The sequence below is a fragment of the Oryctolagus cuniculus genome, chromosome 9 (assembly GCF_051225735.1).
Source record: "Oryctolagus cuniculus isolate XC-2025 breed Fujian yellow rabbit chromosome 9, ASM5122573v1, whole genome shotgun sequence".
Taxonomy (NCBI): Eukaryota; Metazoa; Chordata; class Mammalia; order Lagomorpha; family Leporidae; genus Oryctolagus; species Oryctolagus cuniculus.
Genome location: NC_142875.1, coordinates 127,701,144 through 127,724,945, shown reverse-complemented (window position 1 = coordinate 127,724,945; position 23,802 = coordinate 127,701,144). Strand labels below are relative to the sequence as shown.

General features: G+C 50.1%; 1 protein-coding gene across 2 annotated transcripts in view; it reads left to right on the top strand.

The window, feature by feature from the left end:
• IPO8 (importin 8) overlaps positions 1-23,592 on the top strand; it is a 65,682-nt gene extending 42,090 nt beyond the window's left edge. For both annotated transcript variants that reach the window (XM_051850377.3, XM_089303940.1), the window contains exons 18-25: positions 130-255; positions 824-921; positions 5,170-5,265; positions 11,412-11,632; positions 13,440-13,645; positions 17,042-17,245; positions 20,667-20,783; positions 21,871-23,592. In XM_051850377.3, coding sequence (XP_051706337.3) covers positions 130-255; positions 824-921; positions 5,170-5,265; positions 11,412-11,632; positions 13,440-13,645; positions 17,042-17,245; positions 20,667-20,783; positions 21,871-21,968 — 1,166 coding nt within the window. In that variant the 3' untranslated portion in view covers positions 21,969-23,592. The remainder of the gene's footprint in view (positions 1-129; positions 256-823; positions 922-5,169; positions 5,266-11,411; positions 11,633-13,439; positions 13,646-17,041; positions 17,246-20,666; positions 20,784-21,870) is intronic.
• Positions 23,593-23,802: the final 210 nt, after the last annotated feature.

Below are 23,802 nucleotides of genomic sequence, written 5' to 3'. Positions count from 1 at the left end.
GGCAGGTCTTGGTAAGAGGTGGAAGGCGGAGGAGGCAGCCGAGTGCTGCTCTGGGAGTGTGTGGGGCGGCCCTTGCCCTTCACCGTCGCTCTTTTCCCGCTGTCTGACCGGGGATTTTCTTCCTCCTAGAGTTCTACGAAGAAATCCTTTCGCTGGCGTACAGTCTGACCTGCCGCACTGTCTCCCCTCAGATGTGGCAGCTCCTCGGAATCCTGTACGAGATCTTTCAGCAGGGCTGTTTTGAATATTTCACAGGTACGGCTTGGCTCAGCGTCTGCGTCTCTGCGTCTCGAAACTGCAGTGCCAGTCAGTCGCAGGGCTTCTGCCGCACAGGCGGAGGAGGGGGCTGTAGTTCCCGGTGACTGTGCTGCCTCCAGGTCTCGTCCAGACAGTGTATGCGCGTGTGTTAACTGAATGCGTGTTCTCAGAGCAGCACCCCCGTGCCAGGCACTGTTCTGAGCTCAGCGGTGTCACAGGGAACCCCGCAGGCAGCGCTTGCCCCTTGAGGCTTGCGTTGTAGCGGGGGCAGGGAGACACTTAGCCCAGCAAGCGGGGCCGAGACGCCCAGGGTGTGAGGGCGGCGAGGCAGGGCAGTGCTCGGAAGCTCCAGCACGGTGGGCCGCTTTACCTCGCAGGTGCACACTCCCTCACGTGTAGGGGACAGGTGAACTTGGTCAGTTGCTGGGGTTTTGTGGTTGCAGGGTGGGGGTAGTGGTGAGGATGGTAACGTGTGGGTGCCTCTCGCGTGCAGTCTCAGTGGGAAGAACTTACTCTACTCTTGGGGCTCCCGTCACACTGGGATTTTGAATTTCTTGTTCCCCAGACATGATGCCTCTCCTACACAATTACGTGACCATTGACACAACTACTTTCCTGTCCAACCCAAAGCATTTAGAAATCCTCTTCACGATGTGCAGGAAGGTAAGCCTCTGCGGCAGTGGGCCTCACTAACGGGTGAGCAGTCTCCGTGTTTCTCTGCACATCGTTCTCTGTGTCTTCCATCGTTTGTGTTCCCAAAGGCAAGCCTGGGGTGGCTGTAACGTCTAGGTTGTGTTGTGTGTTACGCTTGGGGATGTTAGCCACGTTGTAATCTGGGTTCTTGGTAAATGTTGGAGTAGTGCTCCCTCAGTGTGCACGTTGCTCAAGTCCTGTACACGAGGCAGTGTTCGCATGTGGCCTAGCAGTCCTCCCGGACACCTGAATTTTCTTTTTAAGGATTTATTTATTTATTTGAAAGAGTTAGAGGGAGAGACAGGGAGAGAAATCTTTCATCATTCATTCCCTAAGTGGCTGCAACTGTGTCCCGATCGTCCATGTGGGTGCAGGGACCCACGTACCTGGTCGTCTTCTGCTGCTTTCCCAGGCACAGTGAGCAGGGGGCTCGATCAGAAGCAGAGCAGCTGGGACACGAAGCTGGCCCCTCCTGTGTACTTGAAATCATCACTAGACCACCTACCATGCTGAATACGATGTACATGTTCTGTAATCGTTGTTGCACTGTATGGGTTTGGGAATAGAGACCAGAAAGGAGCCAGTACGTGCTGAATACAGCGCAGGGAGCTCTTTTTATTTGGAAACACTTGGAGTCCATGGTGGGGTGAATCCACAGATGCTAGTGCTTCTCTTGTTCTTTCAAAGCAAAAATACTAGGAAAATTAACACACAGTTTGTCAGTGATGGGATGGCACTGATTTTTCTTTTAATTGAATGTGTATATTGGAAGCTACTAGATGTCGGTAATTTAACCATAAAAGAAAAAATTGTAATAGTTGTGAAGAAATCATTTAGCTGACATAAATAATGTGCATAATGGCAACTGTTACATTTTTACATTTGTGCTTAAACATGATTGTCTACTGTGTCGTCTTTGCCACAGTTTACTTTTGACGTTCAATTGATTTTATCTTCATCTATCTTCTTTTAAAAATATTTAATATATTTTGAAGACAGAGACATAGCTGTCCCATCTGCTGGTTCACTCCCTAGATGTCAACAAGGACTGGGCCTCAGCTAAAACTGGGAGCTGAGAGCTCACTCTAGGTCTCCACTCTGGTGGCAGGAACCCAACTAACCCAACTGTAGGAACCATCACCTGCTGCCAGTAATTGCTGTCTTTTTTTTTTTTTTTTTTTTTAAGATTCATTTATTTGAAAGTCAGAGTTACACAGGGAGAGGAGAGGCAGAGAGAGAGAGGTCTTCATCTGTTAGTTCACTCCGCAGTTGGCCACAGCGGCCAGAGCTGCGCAGATCGGAAGCCAGGAGCCAAGAACTTCCTCTGGGTCTCCCACGTGGGTGCAGGGACTCAGACTTGGGCCATCTTCTACTGCTTTCCCAGGCCATAGCAGAGAGCTGGATTGGAAGTGGAGCAGCTGGGTCTTGAGCTGGTGCCCTCATGGGAATCCAGTGCCACAGGCAGCGGCCTTACCCACTGTGCCACAGCGCTGGCCCTAATTGCTGTCACTAATGGGAAACTGGAATTAGGAGTCACAGCCTGGGTGTCTGATAGGGGATGCAGGCGTCTCAGCTCCTAGGCTGAATGTCTGCTCCTCAAGAGCCCTTGGCTTAAGTTACAAGATATTCCTGATTTCATTTCCCTCTGGCAAACTAAAGACAAACAAAACCACCACTAGCAAAAACTCAAGTAAATGTTGTTGCACGAGAAGAGAATGAAAATTCTGTTTTCTGTCCCACAAGCCCATGAGGGATGTGCTATTGCTCTTCTCATCATGTGGACGGGGAGAGGAAGAACTGGGTTACACATAGCTGATAGGTGCAGGGCTGCGGTTTCCCCCTCGCATTCAGAAGTGGATTCTGATTCTCTGCTCTGGAGGTAGAGTTTACATTTATTGAAGAAGGCGACTCTCAGCTCTGCTCGTTGTTGGTTTCCAGCTTTCAAAGTTTATATTGCTGTGTTTCCTTTTCTGTGCTTTTGAGGATGTATGCCTTTTAAGTATCTTTGCTGTGGCCGGCGCTGTGGCGCAGTGGGTTAATGCCCTGGCCATATGGGCAGACCCAGCTGCTCCACTTCCTGTCCAGCTCTCTGCTATGGCCTGGGAAAGCAGTGGAAGATGGTCCAAGTCCTTGGGACCCTGCACCTGTGTGGGAGACCCGGAAGAAGCTCCTGGATCCTGACTTTGGATTGTTGCAGCTCCAGCCGTTGAAGCCAATTGGGGAGTAAACCGTCAGATGGAAGACCTCTCTCTCTCTCTCTGCCTCTTTTCTCTTTGTAACTCTTTCAAATAAATAAATAAATCTTTAAAGAAATTATCTTTACTGTCATTTTAGTGGATTTTTAGGAGGAAATGAAATTAGATGAGAATGTGCAATCTGTCATCTTTATCTGGAGGAAGATACAGAGATCTTCCATCTGCCAGTTTACCCCCCAAATAGCTGCAGTGGCTGGGGCTGTGCCATGCCAAAGCCAAGAGCCAGGAGCTTTTCTGGGTCTCCTATGTAAGTGCAGGGGCCCATGCACTTGGGCCATCGGCAGCTGCTTTCCCAGGCACATTAGCAGGGAGCTGGATTGAAAGTGGAGCAGCTGAGACTTGAACTGGTGCCCACATGGCATGCCTACATTGCAGGCAGCAGTTTAACCTGCTGTGCCACAATGCTGACCCCAGTTCAGTATTCTTAAATTACATTTTTCTTGGAAATTAAACATTCATCTGAGTTTTCAAATTTTAAGGATCTACTGTTCTCTGTTGTACTCCAACTTGTACTTTTTTTTGTTTGCTGTTTGTATCTTCTTACCTTTTCTCTTTTAATATTTTGGCATTAAGTCTTTTCAATGAATCTGCTTTTAATTCCTCTGTTACTACTTTTTTTTTCCCCAAGATTTATTTATTTAATCGAAAAAGCAGGGTGAGAGAGAGAGAAGAGGGGGAGGGCGGAAGAGGTCTTTTATCTGCTTGTCCACTCCCCAGATGATTGCAGCGGCTGGAGCTGGGCCTGTCCGAAGCCAGGAGCCAGTTCCAGGTCTTCCACGTGGGTGCAGGAGCCCAAGTATTCGGGCTCTCAGCTGCTTTCCCAGGATTATTAGCAGGGAGCTGGGACTCGAACTGCTGCTCGTTTGAGATGCTGGTGCTGCAGTGGTCACCCTACCTGGGGCACCACAGTGGTGGCCCCACTACTTTTTTTTTCCTGCTCTCACCTTTTTCCTATGTCTGTGTTTAGTCCTTAATTTATTAATTTTTCCACTTTTCTTAATTTCTAACATGAGCTTGCTCTTCAGTAGCATCCCTGCTTCTGGGAATCTTACAAGACGCCTGCATTTCAACCTGCATGTGAGCGTGCTCACTCCAGAATTGTTTACAATGGTGAAGATACAGAGTTGAGTGCAGCAAACAGTCCGGTAACTTTGTTACAGTCATCTACTGTCAAACTACATAGTGCTGGGGCTGGCATTCCATATGGGTGCCAATTTGAGTGCCGGCTGCTCCACTTCCTATCCAGCTCTCTGCTAATGGCCTGGAAAAGCAGTGGAAGAAGGCCCAAGGACTTGGGTACCCATGGGAGACCTGGAAAGAAGCTCCTGGTTTCAGATGGGCTCAGCTTTGGCCATTGGGGAGTGAACGAGGGATGGAAGAGCTCTCTCTTTGTCTCTCCCTCCTTATCTGTAACTCTGCCTAAAGAGAGACTGAGAGAGACAGAGTGCTCCGATCTGCTGGTTCAATTACCGAATGGCTGCAAGGGCTGGCACTAGGCCTGGGCTGCACCAAATGCCTGACTCCATAGGAACTATTAGTAATTATGCAGTCTGAAAGATGTGTAATACCACATTAGGATTATTATGAAAAACATAAGGGCATATGGGTAAGAATTAAACAGGAACATACAAATTGTTTATCACTTAAAAGTTACTTTGTTTCCTGTCAATATCATTTTATTGTTTTGGTGCCCTTAGAGGGAAGCTTCATTTGCACAGTGAACTTACATAGCTTACTTCTGAAGTCACATAAGTGTGGGCTGTTATACCTTAGAAGAAATCAGAGTAGATAGAGAGGATAGAATGGCTTATGGTAACCTCCTTGTCTGGAATGGGAAGGTAAACCTGGAAAGCAAGCCCGGCCGTGACTCCTTCCCCGCGTTGCTGTGGGCTCTGCTTTGTGTGGCGTTAGTTAAACTCAGGGCAGCGTCGTTCACCACTGAGCTGAACTGTACTTACTGCAGGTGCTGTGCGGAGACGCGGGAGAAGACGCAGAGTGCCACGCGGCCAAACTGCTGGAAGTCATCATTCTGCAATGCAAAGGAAGGGGAATCGATCAGGTGACCCCTGTGTGGGAGCGGCTCGTTTAAAATGCGCATGCCCCGTTGGCATTCTGCTTCTGTTAGATTTGGGAAACTAAAAAGTAGCCTGCAGTGTGTGCTTGTCGGTGCAAACTTCATTTAAATGACAGTAAGAAAAGGCAAGCATTTCGAACCCTGAGCTTGCATTTCAGCTTAGAAAGGCATGCACAGGAAGTATGTAATAATTTAAGAAGCTATCAATAAAATTACAAGTAAATATGTCAGTTCTACTCAGAGCCCCAGTGATTTGCACTTTGCTTTGTTTTTGTGCTGTTGACATATTCCCAGATTTGTTTTCCAGCCAGAAACAGATACTACGAAGAAAAGGTTTCTCTGGACAATTTTAAAAGTGTCCATTTCTACATCGTAATTTTTAGATGGTGTTAACTTGTAAATTCTCAAGATTAATTCAGTTCTTGATACTACTGTGGTGTGATCAATTACTTAGAAAAAATCTTGAAGCAATCGAGTGAAATTGTGAATTTTACTTTTTCTTTCAGTTTTGTATTTTCCCATGCGGCTTTTGTAATAGCTTTAATGAAATGGGTTGCAAACCATACATTTCATTGATTTAAAGAGTACTCTAAAGTGGTTCTTGCTAGATTTTAGGATTTTCATGTTTGAAGATGAGGAGGTGGCTTTATTTTATGGGGGACAGGTTGACGGGGTAGAGAGTAGGGGTTGAGGCTGCGCAGAGAGAGGGCAGGGGGTTTGAAGCAGGCTTCGTGACGTCGGAGCTGCTTGGAGGAGGAGGCGCAGAACACTGTGTGGACCCTGATGAGCTGGGTGGGGGTTTGCAGAGAGTCCTCAGTGAGGTTCACCGTGCACTGTCTTGGCAGTTTGGAATGTCCCAGGTGCAGGGCTGTCCAGAGCAGTACACATCTCACCAGCCTCGAGGTTAGCTTTCTGTGCCCAGCTTCGGTGGGCTTGGGGGTTCAGGCCCCAAAACCTAATGGGGTCTGTCAGGCCTCCATGGCCTTAGAGGTTCTAACAGTTCTTAGGGTATTCACAAGATTGTGTAACGTACCACCCTTATAGAACATTTCTTCTCTGTAGATGTGCCTACTCTGGACATCGCCTATTGGTGAAGCACGTGGGCTTTGTGTCTGGCTTTCTCACTTCCAACTGTTATTGTGTATTGATAATTTATTTTCTCGATCGCTGAATACTCTTCCATCGTATGGATAGAACACATTCATCTGTTTCTCCATTGTTGGACATTTGGGTTGGTCCCACTCTTTGGCTTTGTCAATGAAGCTGTTAGGAGTATTTGTGTACAGGTCTTTGCATGCACATGTTTTCATTTGGTAGGCCTGGAATTTTTGAGTCATTTGATAATTCTGAATCATTTGAGGAACTGTATTTACGCAGTGGCTGCACTCTGGTCAGCTCCTGCTGGAAGTCAATGAGGGTTTCAGCGTCGCCATGTCTTCAGCCACGCTGGGGTTGTTTCCTTTCGGCCTCCTGGTAGGTGTGGAGTGGTGCCTCCTTGTGGTTCTTACTTGCATTTCTCTCATGGCTAATTACGTTAAGCATAATTAAATGTCTTTTAATTTGTGGGGGAAGAGAGAGAGACTGAGACAGACGGTGCTCCCTCATTTGTGGGTTCCCTCCCCAGATGTCAGCAGTGAGAGAGGAACATGTACTGGGTATTCCATGTGGACAGCAGGAACCCAGCGTCTGCCTGCAGTCAGGACACGGAGCCGGGAATCAGGCTGAGGCTCTGCGATGGGGACACGGATGTCGGAACCTCTGGTTTGCGCCTTGGCTGCCATCGCTAATTTTAGTTGTATTGTTCGTCTATGCATTAGAGTATTTGGTGTTCATTGTGTTTTCTAGATTGAACTCTGTTATCAGATATGACTTGTGAAATTTTCTCCCAATTGGTGGGCTGTCTGTTCACTTTGGTGGTGTCTTTTGAAACTCAAAAGTTCTTTTTTTTTTTTTTTTAATAGAGAGAAAGAGAGAGGTTTTCTATCTGCTGTCTGCTGGTTCACTGCCCAATAGGCCGCAGCTGCCTGAGCTGTGCCGATCCGAAGCCAGAAGCCAGGAGCTTCTTCCAGGTCTCCAAGGGTGCAGGGGCCCAAGCACTTGGGCATCTTCTGCTGCTTTCCCAGGCCACAGCAGAGAGCTGGATTGGAAGTAGAGCAGCTGGACCTTGAACCCGAACCCATATGGGATGCCAGCGCCTCAGGGCAGGGTGTTAACCTGCTGTACCACAGCTTTATGGTTTGAGTTTGTGTATTTGGAATGTGGATAGAGTCCAGATGCATTTTCTGCATGTGGATAGTGCATTGCTTCAATGACATTTGTTGGAAAGACTGGGCACTCTGTCAAGTACTTGACTACAAATTTGAGAGTTTCTTTTTCTTTTTATTCTGTTTTCTCATTCTACTTGCTTTACTTAATTTCTTTGCTATGCTGTCTTTATTACTGTTGCTTTGTAGTTAGTTTTGGAATTAGCAAGTCTGAGTCCTTCAACTTTGTTCTTTTGAAAGATAGTTTAGGCTTTTCAAGTTTCCTTGAATTTCCATATGAATGTTAACATCAGCCTGCCGGCTTTAGTAAAGAAGCCAGGCTGGGATTTGATAGACATAGTGCTGGCCCTGTGCTATGTATTCTTAGCTTGCATCCTTGCTTTTTACAATTTATTATTATGTATATTGTATGCACTATTTTATAATTATTCCTTTTTGTAAATGTATTCATTAAATTTTTCAAAAAAAATTTGAAAGGTAAACAGGCGGGGTCACTCCCTAAACACCTGCAATGGTGTGGCTGGGCCAGGTCGGAGCCAGGAGCCAGGAGCCTGGAACTCAGTCCAGGTCTCCCTCCTGGGTTGCATGGATTCAGTTACTTGAACCATCACCTTCTGCTTCCCGGTGTGCACCATAGCATGGCGCTGGAAGTGGAAGTAGAAGGGAAACTTGAGTACAGGCACTCCAATATGGGTTGTGGGTATCTGAATGGTGTCTTGACCCCTGCTCCTCCTCGTCTTAATTTTATATCTGTTAAAGAAAGAAGCTGAGAAAAGAAGTGACCAAGTACATATGTTTTGGGAGGTTTTTTTTTTTTTTTTTTTTTATAATATTCTAAGTTACTGTTTCTGGTCCTTGTCATTTGTCCCTGAGGATCCTGGTTGCCATCTGGTATCTTCTCCTTACTTCAGTACAACCTTGTTTGATATTGTTAATGTCAAGTATGTCACATTTCTATGCGTATATTTTTAAGATTTATTTATTTGAAAAGAAGATGGGGGTAGAGATAGATCTTCTATTCATTGGTTTACTTTCCAAATGGCTACAATGACCGGGTCTGGGCCAGACCAAAGCCGTGAGCCTGAAGCTTCTTCTGGGTCTCCCATGTGGGTGCGGAGGCCCAAACACTTGGGCCATCCTCCACTGCACTCCCGGGCCACAGCAGAGAGCTGGCCTGGAAGAGGAGCGACCGGGACTAGAACCCGGTGTGCCGGCGCCGCTAGGTGGAGGGTTAGCCTATTAAGCCACGGCGCTGGCCCTTATTTTGCCTTTTTTTTAAAAGATTTATTTATTTATTTTCAAAGACCGACATACAGACACAGAACTTCCATTCACTAGTTTACTCCCAAGATAGCCACAGTGGTCAGCACTGGGCCAGGCCCAGCCATGAGCCTCATCCAGGTCTCCCATGTGGGTGGCAAGGCCCCAACATTTGGGCCATCTTCCACTGCTTTTCCCAGGACATTGGCAGGGAGCTGGATTGGAATAGGAGCTGCTGGGATACAAACTGATGCCCATAGGGGATGCTGGTGTCACAGGCCGTGGCTTTACCCACTTTGCCACAACACCCGCTCGTAGCCTTCATTTTCGAAAGATAACTTTGGATTTTCGGTTTGTAGTTGTTTTTCCCCAGCACATCTTATGCACATACCATCTCATCACTTCCTGGTGTTTCTGATACAAAACGATTAGTAACTTCACTGAGATTCTCTGGTTTGTTATAATGATGTATGTTTTTCTCTTTTGTCAAGATTTTTTTCTTTTTCACCATTTTTACTATAAGTCTCTGAATATCTTTGCATTGATGCTTAGAGTTTGTGAACCTCTTGGATGTGTGGGTTGTTTATTGTCACGTTTTGGAAATTTTCTTTTATAATTTTTTTTGACAGAGTTAGACAGTGAGAGAGACAGAGAGAAAGGTCTTCGTTTTTCCGTTGGTTCACCCCCCAAATGGCCACCATGGTTGGCGCTATGCCGATCCAAAGCCAGGACCCAGGTGGTTCCTCCTGGTCTCCCATGGAGGTGCAGGGCCCAAGCACTTGGGCCATCCTCCACTGCACTCCCGGGCCACAGCAGAGAGCTGGACTGGAAGAGGAGCAGCCGGGACTAGAACCGGTGCCCATATGGGATGCTGGCGCCGCAGGTGGAGGATTAACCAAGTGAGCCACAGCGCCGGCCCCCCAAAATTGTTTTTTAAAAAATATTTTCAACTATTGTGCGTGTGCACATGCAAATTGTTGACATCTTTACTTGGTGTAGAGCTCGTCTTCTGTGTATAAAGTTAATTGAAAATGAATCGTAATGGAGAATGGGACAGGGATTGGGAGAGAGGAGGAAGTGGAATGGGAGTGGGGGCGGGAGGATGGGTATAGTGGGAAGAATCATTATATTCCTAAAGTTGTACTTAGGAAATTTGTACTCATTAAATAAAAGGTTTCTTTGGGAAAAAAATAAAAGCCATACACACACAAACACACACACACCCCTAAATGAAATCATTTAGATAGCCACATAATACAAAAAATTAAAATGTATGTATCCTTATTGGCATTTTGAGGTGATGTCATTATGACTTTGTTTAGTTTAGAAACGGTTTCCTTTATTTGTAAAATTCTCCATAGTGGTGGATTTGAAATGTTCACAGCCTGTCGTGGAGGTTTGTCCCAGCCCCAGGAGGGTTACTGTTGGTGCCTGCCTTCCTTAGCAGGATGACCTGCTGGCCTGGCTTGTTGCTGTTTATAGGGGAACTACCAGCATCTTCTGAGTTGCCTAACAGCAAAATCCCAGTATTTTCATTATTCTGTGCAGTTTAGAATCTGGAGATAAACACACAGCCAACATGCAGCCACATAATTCAATTTCAAAGTCTTTAAAGTCATTTCTGTTTGGTTGATTCATTTATTTCTTGGTATCTTAATTTTTAGGGGTTGCTTAAAATGTATCTCCCGAAACAAGTATATTCCTGGAAATGGAGCTTCCGGCCTCCCCTGGGCCCTTGCTCTCCTCCCGCATTGTCCCCGCAGTTTCGGGTCCCTCAGTTCAGCACGTACATCACTGCGGGCGCATCAGGCCGATGCTGCACACTGGGATGGGGAGCGAGTGCGCGATCCTCCTCTCACTACCTAGGGCTCTCTGTAGACCCCTGTAGTTTGTTTATCCAGCCAGTCCCTGTAATCGATTTTGTGTTCATAGACTGTGAAGAGATACTTTCAGTTGTACTTGTTTGAAAACTTGTCTGTATTCTTAATGGCTTTACATTTTCTTGAGCTTTATTGATCTGTCAGTCACTATCTGATGATGGTGGTTGCGAATGTTGCTTATTTCATGCGTGTTGTGCTTTGAAATCAGAACACAGAATACCCCAGGTAAGAATCAGACAAAATCCATAGTTAGAGTTGGATTCAGATGATCTTAGTTGACTGTGAAGGGTCCATCACATTTTTCTCAATTCTTTTTCATTTTTCATGTAAGTCAACAGGAATTGGTCCTAGGAGACTTTCTGATGACATCACACTTACTTGTAGTCCCATTCATTTGCGGTTTGATTTGTCAAAGAAAAATCCCACCCCCATCATGGTACCTTAACCGTGAAAGTGGCTGGGTCCAGGTCAGATTATTGCTGCTGTTCAAGTGTGGATTCTGTCAGGACAGTCTTGGGCTGACTCTCATCTGCACCTAGAAATAGGGAGGATGCGTCTGGCGCTGCTATGGGACTTCTTTTTGTCTATTTAACTTTGATGGGTCTTTTGAGAATGTGCGTCTTTTACGTAACTCTGAAGACGATTTACATAGTAGTCTTTGCCACCTGTGCACACCAGGTGACTGCCGTGTGGGTGGCTGACTCTGTCTCTCTTTTTTGCCCTGTAGTGCATTCCGCTCTTTGTCCAGCTTGTTCTGGAGAGGTTAACTCGAGGGGTCAAGACCAGCGAGCTGCGTACCATGTGTCTCCAGGTGGCAATCGCTGCCTTGTACTACAGCCCTGACTTGCTGCTGCATACTCTAGAGCGAGTGCAGCTGCCGCACAACCCGGGACCTATCACTGTACAGTTTATCAATCAGTGGATGAATGACACGGATTATTTTATTGGGTATGTGTCTTTTGGATTTTATAATGCTTCTCCGTTTCTGGGACGTTTGCTTTTTAGTATATACAGTGTAATAGTGTGCGGAAAGATAATTTTCACTTCCTGGGAATGACTGTTTGTGTTTGTTACCATAATGTTCACATTGGAGAGAATGGAGAGTATGTTTCAGCAGAGTCTACTCTAGTGGGAAGAACGCAGGCTCTGAAATGAGGTGTGGGTCTTCCCCACTTGCTGTCGGCTGTGTATCAGCGGATACCTAGAAAACAAGAATCAAGTGTCGGGGGTGCCCGGTCTGCTGTGCGGCTGCAGGGCGCACATTCTAAACAGGGTCAGGTTTCCGAGGAAGCACTCGCTGGCACAGATAGAGTGCACTGTCCCACGATGTTGAGCTCTTTGCGGGTCTCAGGGGAGCTTCTCTGGAACGTGAGGTCCGGGAGCTTCTGGCTTGATCGGAAGCGCTCTCCTCACTTTGAGACGTGGGATGAGTGCGATGCCAAGCCATGCCTATGTGCTCAGCTCAAGTCACGTAGCAGTGACTGTTAGGCTAGAGTCTGAGTTTGTTTTAAAACACTTAGTTTTCTTGCTAAGTGTCATAACACTGAGAAGAGTTTGCCCCCGGGGACATGGACTTCCTGCAGAAAGAGTTAGGATGCTGCCATGTGGGTGTGAGGGTGGTGGACTGAGTCGGGATGCAGGGCGAGGACTGGGGAACACTGGCAAGCTGCTGCATGTGTTCTGGTTTTCTGCCAGGTGGAGGCTGGAGTTTGTCTTTCAGTGAGATTTGTTATTAAAGCCTTGAAGGGAAGGGTACTTTACAGAGGTAGGGGCTTTCTCTGGTGAAGACTTAAGAAGCAGAGATGTGGTCATTCAGCTATGCAGTTGGTATGCACCAGCAGGCAGATTTTCGGAGGTGGAGAGGCCGTCTCTGAGCCGTGTGTGGACCGGACCGCTGGGACTGCATGTCCTTGGCATCCTTGGTCTGCCGCCTTTCCGAGATCCATTGCACAGCTCTGTGCCCTGCGAGTTAGGGGTGGAGCAGAAGAGAAAGACTTCAGGCCAAGTACAGTTCCTGTTAGAGCCTTCTGCTCTGGCATTGTAACTTCAACGGGGCGGGAATCCAACTCCTGAAGAGTAGTCAAGGAAGCTGTAATACAGTCATCATCGACAGTTACGCATGCTAAATGAGTTGAATCACTGCAAGTGATCTTTTGGTTCATGCCTGGAATTTTACAAGTGTTGCACCAATACACAGTAGTCTATTAACTCTTAATATTTTTGGGTTTTCAATAGCTTATAGGAAATATTCACTGGCAAACTATGACTCGTGTATACTAGCCAAACATTTTTTTCCTTCAGATAGAAATGCTCATTATCTGTTACAGCAGGGGCCTTTAATAGGCTGATTGGTGGCCACCAAGTTGAGCTCACCACGTGCTAAGCTTCTGGGTTCTCGTTGTGCGTCTTGGATTGCCAGGAAACCCGTGGACCAGTGTAACGACAGAAGTCTGCGGAACTCTGCACTTCCCCATCATACAGCGACTCCGCTGTCAAATACTGCATTCCTGCTTTGCTAGGACACAGAACGAGGCAGTCATGGGCTGGGTGACATAGCATTCGCTGTGTTAACTGCAGACTCCCCTGGGGCTTTGATGTTAACAATTGGGTTACAGAATCTGATTTTCTTAGGATTTTATGTGGTGCAAAATGGTTGATGGGATAACTGTGTAACTCCAGTGAATGTGGTTTCTCCAGAATTTATTTTTATTATATTTTTCAAGTCTGTTTTTTTTTTTTCCTTCAAAATTTGTAGGCATCATGACCGGAAGATGTGTATCATAGGTCTGAGTATCCTTTTGGAATTGCAAAACCGACCTCCTGCCGTGGATGCTGTGGTGGGGCAGATCATTCCCTCGATTCTTTTCCTGTTCCTTGGCCTGAAGCAGATCTGTGCCACTAGACAGCTGGTAAACCGGGAAGATCGTTCAAAAACTGAGCAAGCCGACATGGATGAAAATGGTAAAGTCTTCATTGCCGTGAGTGCTAGAGTTGGTTCTTGTTTGAGCATGTATTTTCTTTCCCTCTTTATTTTTTGTAACAAGATTTATTTATTTATGTGAGAGGTAAAGTACAGAGGGAAAGAGAGAGACAAGTCTTCCATCTGCTGGTTCACTTCACAAATGGACGCAGTGGCCAGAGGTGGGCCAGGCGGAAGTCAGGGGCCAGAAGTTTCTTCCAGGTCTTCCACATGGGTACAGCGGTCCCAGGACTTGGGCTATTTTCTGCTGCTTTCCCAGGAACATTAGCTGGAAGCTGGATCAGAAGTGGAGCAGCTGGGCATTGAACTGGTGCCCGTACAGGATGCTGGCAATGCAGACGGTGACTTAACTCCAGTGCCAGCCCCTTGGTGTGCTTCGTGACACGTGAAATGCTTCATGATTTGTTACGGCCGTTGATGGGTGGTGTTGCTCGTTGAGAAGTACATTTGTAACAGCATCGAGTGAGTGTGACTGCAGTTGCAGCGTCGCGTTGCTTTGCTGGGTCTGTGCTGCCTTAAGAAAAGCCATTAAACAAAGGGCAGAAGAGTTGGGATAGCACATTAGTGGAGTGTCTGTTTTTACCTTTATTTTTAAAGATTTATTTTATTTGAAAGGCAGAGTGACAGAGAAAGGGAGAGATAGAGATCTTCCATCTGCTGATTCAGTGTGTGTGGCCGCAGCTGGGAGCCGGGAACTCAGGTGGAGTCTCCCCTGTGGGCACAGGGCCGTTCGCTGCTGCGTGCTGGGATGTGTTGCCAGGAAGCTGGATTGCAGCCCAGGAAGGAGCAGGCAGTTGAGCTGGCGCTGTGATATGGATGCACGTGTCTGAGCAGTGGCTTAAGCCCCCTGCACCGCCGTACCTGCCCACCTCCTGAGTGGTCAAGAATATTAGAATAAGTATTATTGAATGATGAGATAATGCAGTGAATCGCTAGGCGCTCAGGAAGTAGCTTCACCCATCGTCTTCTGGTTAAAAACAGTCATGTCTTCAACTGAGAAAAGTCACAATTCCTCCCGGAAAGCATACAGTTCTGTTTTTCATGCTGAATTCTGTGATACCAACAGGTACAGGTTTAAAACACCTTCCAGTTTGTTTGAATACAAGTAATAGTAATCCATCCTTCTCCCAAAATACATCACAGCTTCTTAATTGTTCTAAATTCTATATAGGTGTTTTGAAGTAGCATATTTTTAAAATCATTTTTTATTTGACAGGAGAGAGAGGACACACAAACACATGCACACACACACACATGTGCATGCCCCACATGTTAGTGGGGGAGATAGGTGTCTCTTTCATGCTTTAATTTACAGTGCAGACGCCCACACCAGCGAGGGCTGGGCCAGACATTGAGCCAGGGGTGTGGAACACCGCCCAGCTGTGCACATGGTGACAGGAGCCCAGCCACTTGAGTTATCATCTGCTACCTTCCAGGATGTGCGTTAGCAGGAGACTGGAATTCTAAGTGGAGTAGCTGGGATTCATCCAGGCACTCCACTGTGGTTTGTGCACCCCCAGAGCTATTACTTCTTTTTGACAGGCAGAGTCAGGCAGTGAGAGACAGAGAGAAAGGTCTTCCTTTGCCGTTGGTTCACCCTCCAATGGCCACCGCGGCCAGCGCGCTGCGGCCAGCGCAACACGCTGATCCGATGGCAGGAGCCAGGTGCTTATCCTGGTCTCCCATGGGGTGCAGGGCCCAAGTACTCGGGCCATCCTCCACTGCACTCCCTGGCCACAGCAGAGAGCTGGCCTGGAAGAGGGGCAACCGGGACAGAATCCGGCGCCCCGACTGGGACAAGAACCCGGTGTGCCGGTGCCGCAAGGCGGAGGATTAGCCTAGTGAGCTGTGGTGCCGGCCCAGCTATTGCTTCTTAACCAAGGGTTTTTTTTTTTTTTTTTTTGCTAAGTATATGACAACAATTATAGAATTTTTAAATTTTAAATGATTATGATTTTGTTTATTTCTTGCTTTGCTAACTAATTATTGGGTTAGATAGAACTATAATATATAATAACTATATAATATATAATAACTAGATAGAAGTTTTTTTAGTAATAACTCAAGCTTTCTTGTTGAACTTTCTGTTACACCATGGGGTGGTTAACTAGCAAAGATACTTTTGCCTTGTATTTCTTGCCTCCCTGTAAATCTTGGGTCCTGCCACTCTGGTGTGGTATGTATGGTTCCAGATGAGTAATGCTGGTTGGATTTACTCCAGGTTTTCCTCTTCTATTGATGATGGTTTGACATTTCTGCGTCTGTATTCCACCCAGTTCCAATACTGATCTACCTGCTTGGAGCAGGGCAGCGCTGAATATAGCTATGGAGTCTGCGGTGGTACACACACGTCTCTTCACCCTGCAGCTGCTTTGCTCGCTGTGTTACTGTTTCCAGCGGTGCCCTCCTCACTTAGCTGTTTCTCAGCTGTTCATCGTTGACTTAGTTGATTCTGAAGACTTGAATTGCTGGGGTCTGCGCTGTGGCGCAGCGGGTAAAGCCGCTGCCTGCAGTGCTGGAATCCTATCTGGGCGCTGGTGCGAGTCCCGGCTGCTCCACTTCCCATCCAGCTCTCTGCTGTGCCTGGGAGAGCAGTAGAAGATGGCTCAAGTCCTTGGGCCCCTGCACCTGCGTGGGAGACCTGAAAGAAGCTCCTGGCTTCAGATCAGCCCAGCTCTGGCTGTTGGGCCCATCTGGGGAGTGAACCAGTGGATGGAAGACCTCTCTCTCGCTCTCTGTCTGTAGCATTTAATTAAATAAATAAATAGACTGTGGCACCGGCATCCCATATGGGCGCCGGGTTCTAATCCTGGTTGCTCCTCTTCCAGTCCAGCTCTCTGCTGTGACCCGGGAAGGCAGTGGAGGGTGGCCCAAGTGCTTGGGCCCTGCACCCGCATGGGAGACCAGGAAGAGGCACCTGGATTCTGGCTTCGGATAGGCGCAGCGCTGGCCATAGCAGCCATTTGGGGGGTGAACCAGGGGAAGGAAGACCTTTCTGTCTCTCTCTCTCACTGTCTGCAACTCTACCTCTCAAATAAATAAAAAACCCACACTTGAATTGTTGATGGGAGGCCACTGTTAGGTTGGACACATGTCCTGACCTTTGTTGATGATGGGAAATGAAATTGGGAATGTGCAGTTACCAGGGAGGCCGAGGCAGCCATGGTAGGGAGCAGTGGGCAGCTGGGCCGTAGACAGGGACACTGTGTTGAGTGAGGACACAGCCGCTCTCAGTGGGCCAAATGAGGTAGGTCTTCTTACGATTTCAGCTAGAATTACGTGTTTTTTCTCATTTCCAGAATGTCTTTTGTTCCCCCCGTCATTTTCTGTCTTATCATTGTGTTCTGCTTTCTTTCCCCCAACTACTGGATCCACAGAGGAGATTTCGAGCGACGAAGAGGAGACGAACGTGGCCTCTCAGGCCGTGCAGTCGAGCAGCGGGCGAGGAGAAGACGAGGAGGAGGACGACGACGACTGGGCCGACGAGGTGCTGGAGGAGACCGCCCTCGAGGGCTTCAGCACGCCTCTGGACCTGGACAACAGTGTGGATGAATACCAGTTCTTCACCCAGGCTCTGCTCAGTAAGCCTCGACCGCCTGCACCTGCAGATGCGTGTTCTGAACTCTGCCTGTCTTCTTCCGGTCACAGGTTGTTTCGGTTTCCACCCTGAGGTTGGTCTAGACTCTTCTAAAAACGCGTCTGTTTTATGAGAGAAGTTCCCAGACAGATGCCCAGGGAAAGGAGCCCTCGTGTGCCTTCATGGTACGGCTGCAGGCCAGGAGGCCGTCCTCGGGAATGACGTCAGGCGGAGCATCACGTGTGTTGTCCATCCTCAACGTGTACACGCGCGGGCGTTTTACAGAACAGAAAGAAGTTCGGGCTTCGTATGTTGCTTAAAAATTGCAACCATGAACCTGTTAGTGATTGACAGTGCCCGTGAGCGGGTGCCCTGTGACGCACGGGTAGCTTAGAGGACGTGGAGAATACCTGGCACCTGTGTATCGTAGGCATAAGATACACAGTAGACAAAGGCCTGCCGCCAGTGAGCAAGACCAGTAACCCCGTGCGTAGAAATAGGAGACAGGAATAGAAAATGCAAAGAAAAGGCAGTAAATCAATGAAAATACTTTAAAAAATTATTGCAACTTTAAGATTTGGAGTCTGTTTTTTAAAAATTGACTTTTTTTTTGTTTAGTAGAAAATGCAGAGCAATAGAGAGAGACAGAGACAGACAGAGACAGACAGAGACAGAGACAGACAGAGACAGAGACAGACAGAGACAGAGACAGACAGAGACAGAGACAGACAGAGACAGACAGACAGACAGAGACAGAGACAGACAGACAGAGACAGACAGAGACAGACAGAGACAGAGAGACAGAGAGACAGAGACAGAGAGACAGAGAGACAGACAGAGACAGAGACAGAGAGAGACAGAGAGACAGAGAGAGACAGAGAGACAGAGAGACAGAGAGGGACAGAGACAGACAGAGACAGGGACAGAGAGGGACAGAGGGAGAGAGGGACAGAGACAGAGGGAGACAGAGGGAGAGAGGGACAGAGACAGAGGGAGACAGAGGGAGACAGAGGGAGACGGAGACAGAGGGAGACGGAGACAGAGGGAGACGGAGACAGAGGGAGACAGAGGGAGACGGAGACAGAGGGAGACAGAGGGAGAGAGACGGAGGGAGACGGAGACAGGCAGAGGGAGGGAGGCGGAGACGGAGGGAGGCGGAGACGGAGGGAGGCGGAGACGGAGGGAGGCGGAGACGGAGGGAGGCGGAGACGGAGGGAGGCGGAGAGGGAGGGAGACGGAGAGGGAGACGGAGACGGACGGAGGGAGACGGACGGAGGGAGACGGACGGAGGGAGAGGGAGAGGGGACGGACGGAGGGAGACGGACGGAGGGAGACGGAGAGGGAGACGGACGGAGGGAGGGGGAGGGAGAGGGGGAGACGGACGGACGGAGGGGGAGGGAGAGGGGGAGACGGACGGACGGAGGGGGAGGGAGAGGGGGAGACGGACGGACGGAGGGGGAGGGAGGGGGGAGACGGATGGACGGAGGGGGAGACGGACGGACGGAGGGGGAGGGAGAGGGGGAGACGGACGGACGGAGGGGGAGGGAGAGGGGGAGACGGAGAGAGGGAGATTGATCTTCCATCCACTAGTTCACTTCTGCAAATGCCCACACCGCCAGGGCTGGGCTAGACTACAGCCAGGAGGCAGGTACTCCATCCAGGTCTCCCACATGGGTGGTAGGGACACAGACACTTGAGCCGTTACCTGCTGTTCACCAGGTACAGCAGCAGGAAGCTGACCTGGAAGTGGAGGTAGCGCTGATCCCAAGTACTCCAAGATGTGACCTGGGTATCCCAAGTGGCTGCTTAACCTGCAGGCCCTGGAAAATTGTTACTAGATGAATCCTGTTACCTTCACTTCCTGTGTGCTCACATAGTGTTTATTTACAGTTATACCATGACTTACAGAACATTGAGGGTTACTTCCTATTTTTTGCCATTAGAAGTGTATTAACACGGACCCCTTGGTGTATAAAATACTGTTACCAACAAGGCAGTACCAGCATAATGGCACTGCTTAGTGTTGGAAAAATACCATTAATGAAGACAAACACCACATGCTGTGCTGAACTGTAGCAGGGACAGGCAGAGGGGGCAGCATGCAGGCAATGAAAGCCAGTAAGGGCATGGGGGGAGCTGTCCCCAGGCTGGGCGGGTGGGAGATCGGAGGTGCTTGGAGTTGCCCCAGGGCGCCGGTTTCCAGAGCTGGCTGTGCAGCAGACTCGGCGAGCAAGCCTGCAGGTCTGGCTGGGGCCTCGGGTACGCGCAGTGTTGAAGAAGCGCTCCTCCCTCGCCTGGCTGTTGGTGGCTCCGTCCGTTAAGCTGCTGCCTGTGATGCTGGCTTCCCGTAAAGGAGCGCTGGTCTGACTCCGGGCCGCTCCCGGGAGGCAGTGGAAGTCGGCCGGGTACCTCCCCCTAGCCTCCCATGTGTGAGACCCAGGTGGAGTTCAGGCTTCAGCCTGCCTGGCCCGGACCTGGCTGTTGGACCATTTAGAGAGTGAACCAGTGAATGGGACATCTCCCTCCCTCTCTCCCTCTTTGTCCTCTGTCTTTAAAATAAGAAATCTTAAAAGTCCTCAAGTAATAGGCTGCTAGCTTTGGACCAGCCCATAGGGCTGCTCCTTACAATTTCTGCAAAGAAATAAATAGGGCTGGGTTGCAGCAGCCTTGAGTTCTGTCCTGAGGTGGTCTGTTCCCACTGCCAAGAGGGTTGCTGGATGGTTTTCTGTGCGGACTTGACCCCACAGATGTGGTGGCGTGTACTCCGGGTAAGTTAGGAGATCTGAGTGGGGCTGGCTGTGGGAGCCAGGCCTTACACGATGAGTGCATTCACACAGAAGTAACAGGGCGCTGATAGTGGGAGGATGACGCTTGAGAGAGAGGAGCCCAGAGGCCAAGGTCATGAAGACAGCAGCACGCGATGGGGTGTGGAGAGGGCAAGGTCAAGGACGTTAGGGTTACAGTGGTTGCCTGGGAGATGAACAGACCTCATCATGGGCCTGGGGAGACGGAAGGGGCTTGGGAGGAAAATGCGAAATTTGGTTTAGTTGAGCCGAGTTTGATGGAAGTGAGCTATTTAACTGGAAAAATCCAGAGGCCTGGGGGAAGCTTTGCCTGAAGGTACAGATTCAGTGCTTGGTATAGGAGCAGTGTTTGAAGTTAGGTAAGATGAACATCCCCCAGGAAGTTGTTCTGTTCCAGCTGAGTACAGGTAAAAACCTCGGGAAGAAGTTAGAACCGGGCCTACCAGAGATGAGCCTGTGACGCCCACACAGCTGAGGACCCGTGGGCCTTGGCACCTTGTCTCTCACTGTCTGAGACCACCCCACTGCGATTGGGTCAGCCACTAGTTCTCTGGACGCGCAGTGTTCACTGGCCTCTCTCCCCTCTCCCTCCTCCTCCTGCACGCCCCTGAAACGCCCCAGCTGTGCAGAGTCGGGACGCTGCGTGGTACCAGCTGCTGACGGCGCCGCTCAGCGAGGACCAGAGGCGAGCGCTGCAGGAGGTGTACACGCTGGCGGAGCACCGGCGGACGGTGGCAGGTGGGTGCGTGGGCACCGTGCCGGGAGCCAGCCTTGTGTGATGAGCCACACGGCACCTAAATACTTCGACAGCTGTTGGAGGCCAGCCCTCCGTGGTGTGAGAACGGCTTTTAGCGTACGATAGCTGTGACGAGTCCCTCTAGGCCGAAACGTGTGCGTCTGGGTTTCCTGGTGAATGAGGCTTCACGTCCTCGGCCTGGGTTGAGCCAGAGGTGGGGAGTGAGTGACATCCCGTGCCCTGCCGCAGATGCCAAGGCCCCCCAGGCCCGCCAGGAGCCTGTGTTCCTGGAGCTGAGGCTAGGTCTGTGGGCTTCCTGCTGCTGGCCAGTTTGGAAGCTGGCAGAAATACTGAATGGTTTTTTTTGACAGGCAGAGTGTACAGTGAGAGAGAGACAGAGAGAAAGGTCTTCCTTTTGCCGTTGGTTCACCCTCCAATGGCCGCCACGGCTGGCGCGCTGCGGCCGGCGCACCGAGCTGATCTGATGGCAGGAGCCAGGTGCTTATCCTGGTCTCCCATGGGGTGCAGGGCCCAAGCACCTGGGCCATCCTCCACTGCACTCCCTGGTCACAGCAGAGAGCTGGCCTGGAAGAGGGGCAACCGGGACAGAATCTGGCGCCCCGACCGGGACTAGAACCCGGTGTGCCGGCGCCGCTAGGCGGAGGATTAGCCTAGTGAGCCGCGGCGCCGGCTTAGAAATACTGAATGTTGATCGTGGTCGCTCCTCAGTTACCAGTGGGAAAGACTCTGGGACTGCTGAAATCTCTGAGTAGGAAACACGGTGGGCCTGGCAGCTGGAGCTGCAGCTCCGTGCCTTCTGCCAGCCTGGTTTCCAGCACGCACGGCTCCGTGCCAGCCCCTCGCGGGAGTCCTCGGCTCTTGGGGCAGTGGGGACCGTGAAGCTGCCTTGGGGACTTGGTGCCATTCGCCCACTCCCTGAACCCGACGTTCACTTGGGAGGAGTAAGCCGTGCGGCGAGGCCCACTCCTCCCTGTACGCAGTGCACGGAGGCCCAGCTCTGGGTGTATTTCTGACTTGGTCGCCTTATCTGCTTCTCTTTCTCTCCTTCTTTCTTTCGGACGATGCTAGAGGCGAAGAAGAAGATTGAACAGCAGGGAGGCTTCACGTTCGAAAGCAAAGGAGTCCTCTCCGCATTCAACTTCAGCGCCGTGCCCAGCAGCCACTGAAGGAGCAGGCGCGCCGGGTGTGAGTGCTGAGGGCAGGAGCGCGGGCTCCCTGGAGGGCCCCTCCTGCCGGACCAGCCGGCCGCTGGCTCTGGGCAGCAGCACTTGGCCCCGCTCGGACCTCTCTCCCCCTGAGGTCTGCCTCCTGAGCGGCTACTGTCATGTGTGAGGTCCGGCACGGCGGCTGGGTTGAACAGGACGAACCGTGAGCCCGCAAGGCTGCGCGCCCGGGCGTCGGCTCGCCCGTCTCAGGTTCTGCCCGTGCAGGCTCAGTGGTTTTACGCGGATAACAGTGCCTTCTGTTGTACATGAATTACCACACACAAATTTTTTTTGGTGTGCATTGCCATTTTTTTTTAAAAACATATTTCTAGATACAATGCAAACTTTGGTCAAATGTCAAGTTGTTCTGCGTTGGACTCTGAATTTAGGCATCAGCTGCAAGTCACTCTGGTTTCCAAGACATCACGGCTCCCTGAGCTCGGCCTGCTGGGGGCTCGCTTCAGGGGTGCAACACAGGCACTGGCTCTGGGGTTTCAGATGTGTTGTGGCTTTTTAACAAGTGTCTTATTCCCTCCCCCAGTCACGTTTTCTGCCTTGAAGATTGCTTTGGGGTCAGTATTATGCATATCAGTTCCACCACAACCTGGTAAGTGCAGGACTCGGCAGCCCGTGAGTCCCTGGGGTTCACTGTGCCTCCAGGTGGATTCTGAGTCATGGAGTTCATTATGCAATGGGTCGCTGATCTTCGCTAAAGCACACTGAACTCTGGGAGACGTGTGCTACCTGAGAAGCACCTGTCTCTGGGTGGGAGTTTGTGTCTTTAACTCACCATTCCAGCTGTGGCGGACCAGGGTCCAAAGCATTTTATAATGATTTTATCTAGTGAAAAACCCAAGCAAATCTGACTTGGGATGTTCGCACCCGGGAGTGTTTCCTCCCACCTAGTGGGTTTCAGTGTTGACTGTAGTGCAGTTCTCGGGGTGGGCGTGCCCGTCCGCTGCACTCTGAGACGGCACTGCTGTGGGACAGCCTGGGGGAGGTGCTGCAGCTGCTTCAGGCCCAGACCTGGGCTGCCGCCCGTTCACCCCTCAGGGTGACGAGTCTCTCGGCGCACAGCCTCCTGCTGGCTGTGGCGCAGCTTGTCCGTGTCTGTAAGGCCTGCAGCTTCAGTTTCCCATCCGTGGCTGGAGGAATTTTTTCCCAGGTGCATCCCTCAGTTAACTCTCCTAGAAGGCCGTGAGTCTCAGAGGGAATCGACCCCCTGCCCTCCACAGCACTGGAGCTGCATGTGGGTGGGAGAGAGCCGGGCGGTGGGCGTTGTAGAGAGCTGGGGAGCTCTGTGCTCCGGCTGGGTCCCGTGCGGTTTAGTTTTCACACGAGTCTTACGCCTTCACACTGGAGTCTGAAGCGCAGAGGCCTTGCGGTTTTATTCTGTGGTGTGCTGTCTTCTGCAGTTAGAGGGGAGGAAGTGCAGGTGCAGCACGCGCTCTTGCTGCGGAAGCCAGGGGAGTGTGGGACTCTTACCAGCAGTGCTAACCTGAATGTGACCTGGTCCCCTTGCAAATGCAGGAACTCACATGAATGTACTGTACAATAAAGTGCGGGCTGATTCCCCGGATCCTGAGCCTTCGTGTGATGTGTTTCTCTGAAGCTGTGCGTTCCTGAGCTCCCGGGACCCGAGCGACGTGGCCGTGGGTCCGGGAGGGCCCCAGGCTCGTCAGGCGGGGCTCCGTGTCGGGGAGCGCTCGGGGCCGGAGCCCCCTCCTAACCAGGGTGTCCAGAGCAGAGTGGTGGAAGCTCTGTGTAGCACAGCTCACGGAACTGTACCAGGAGC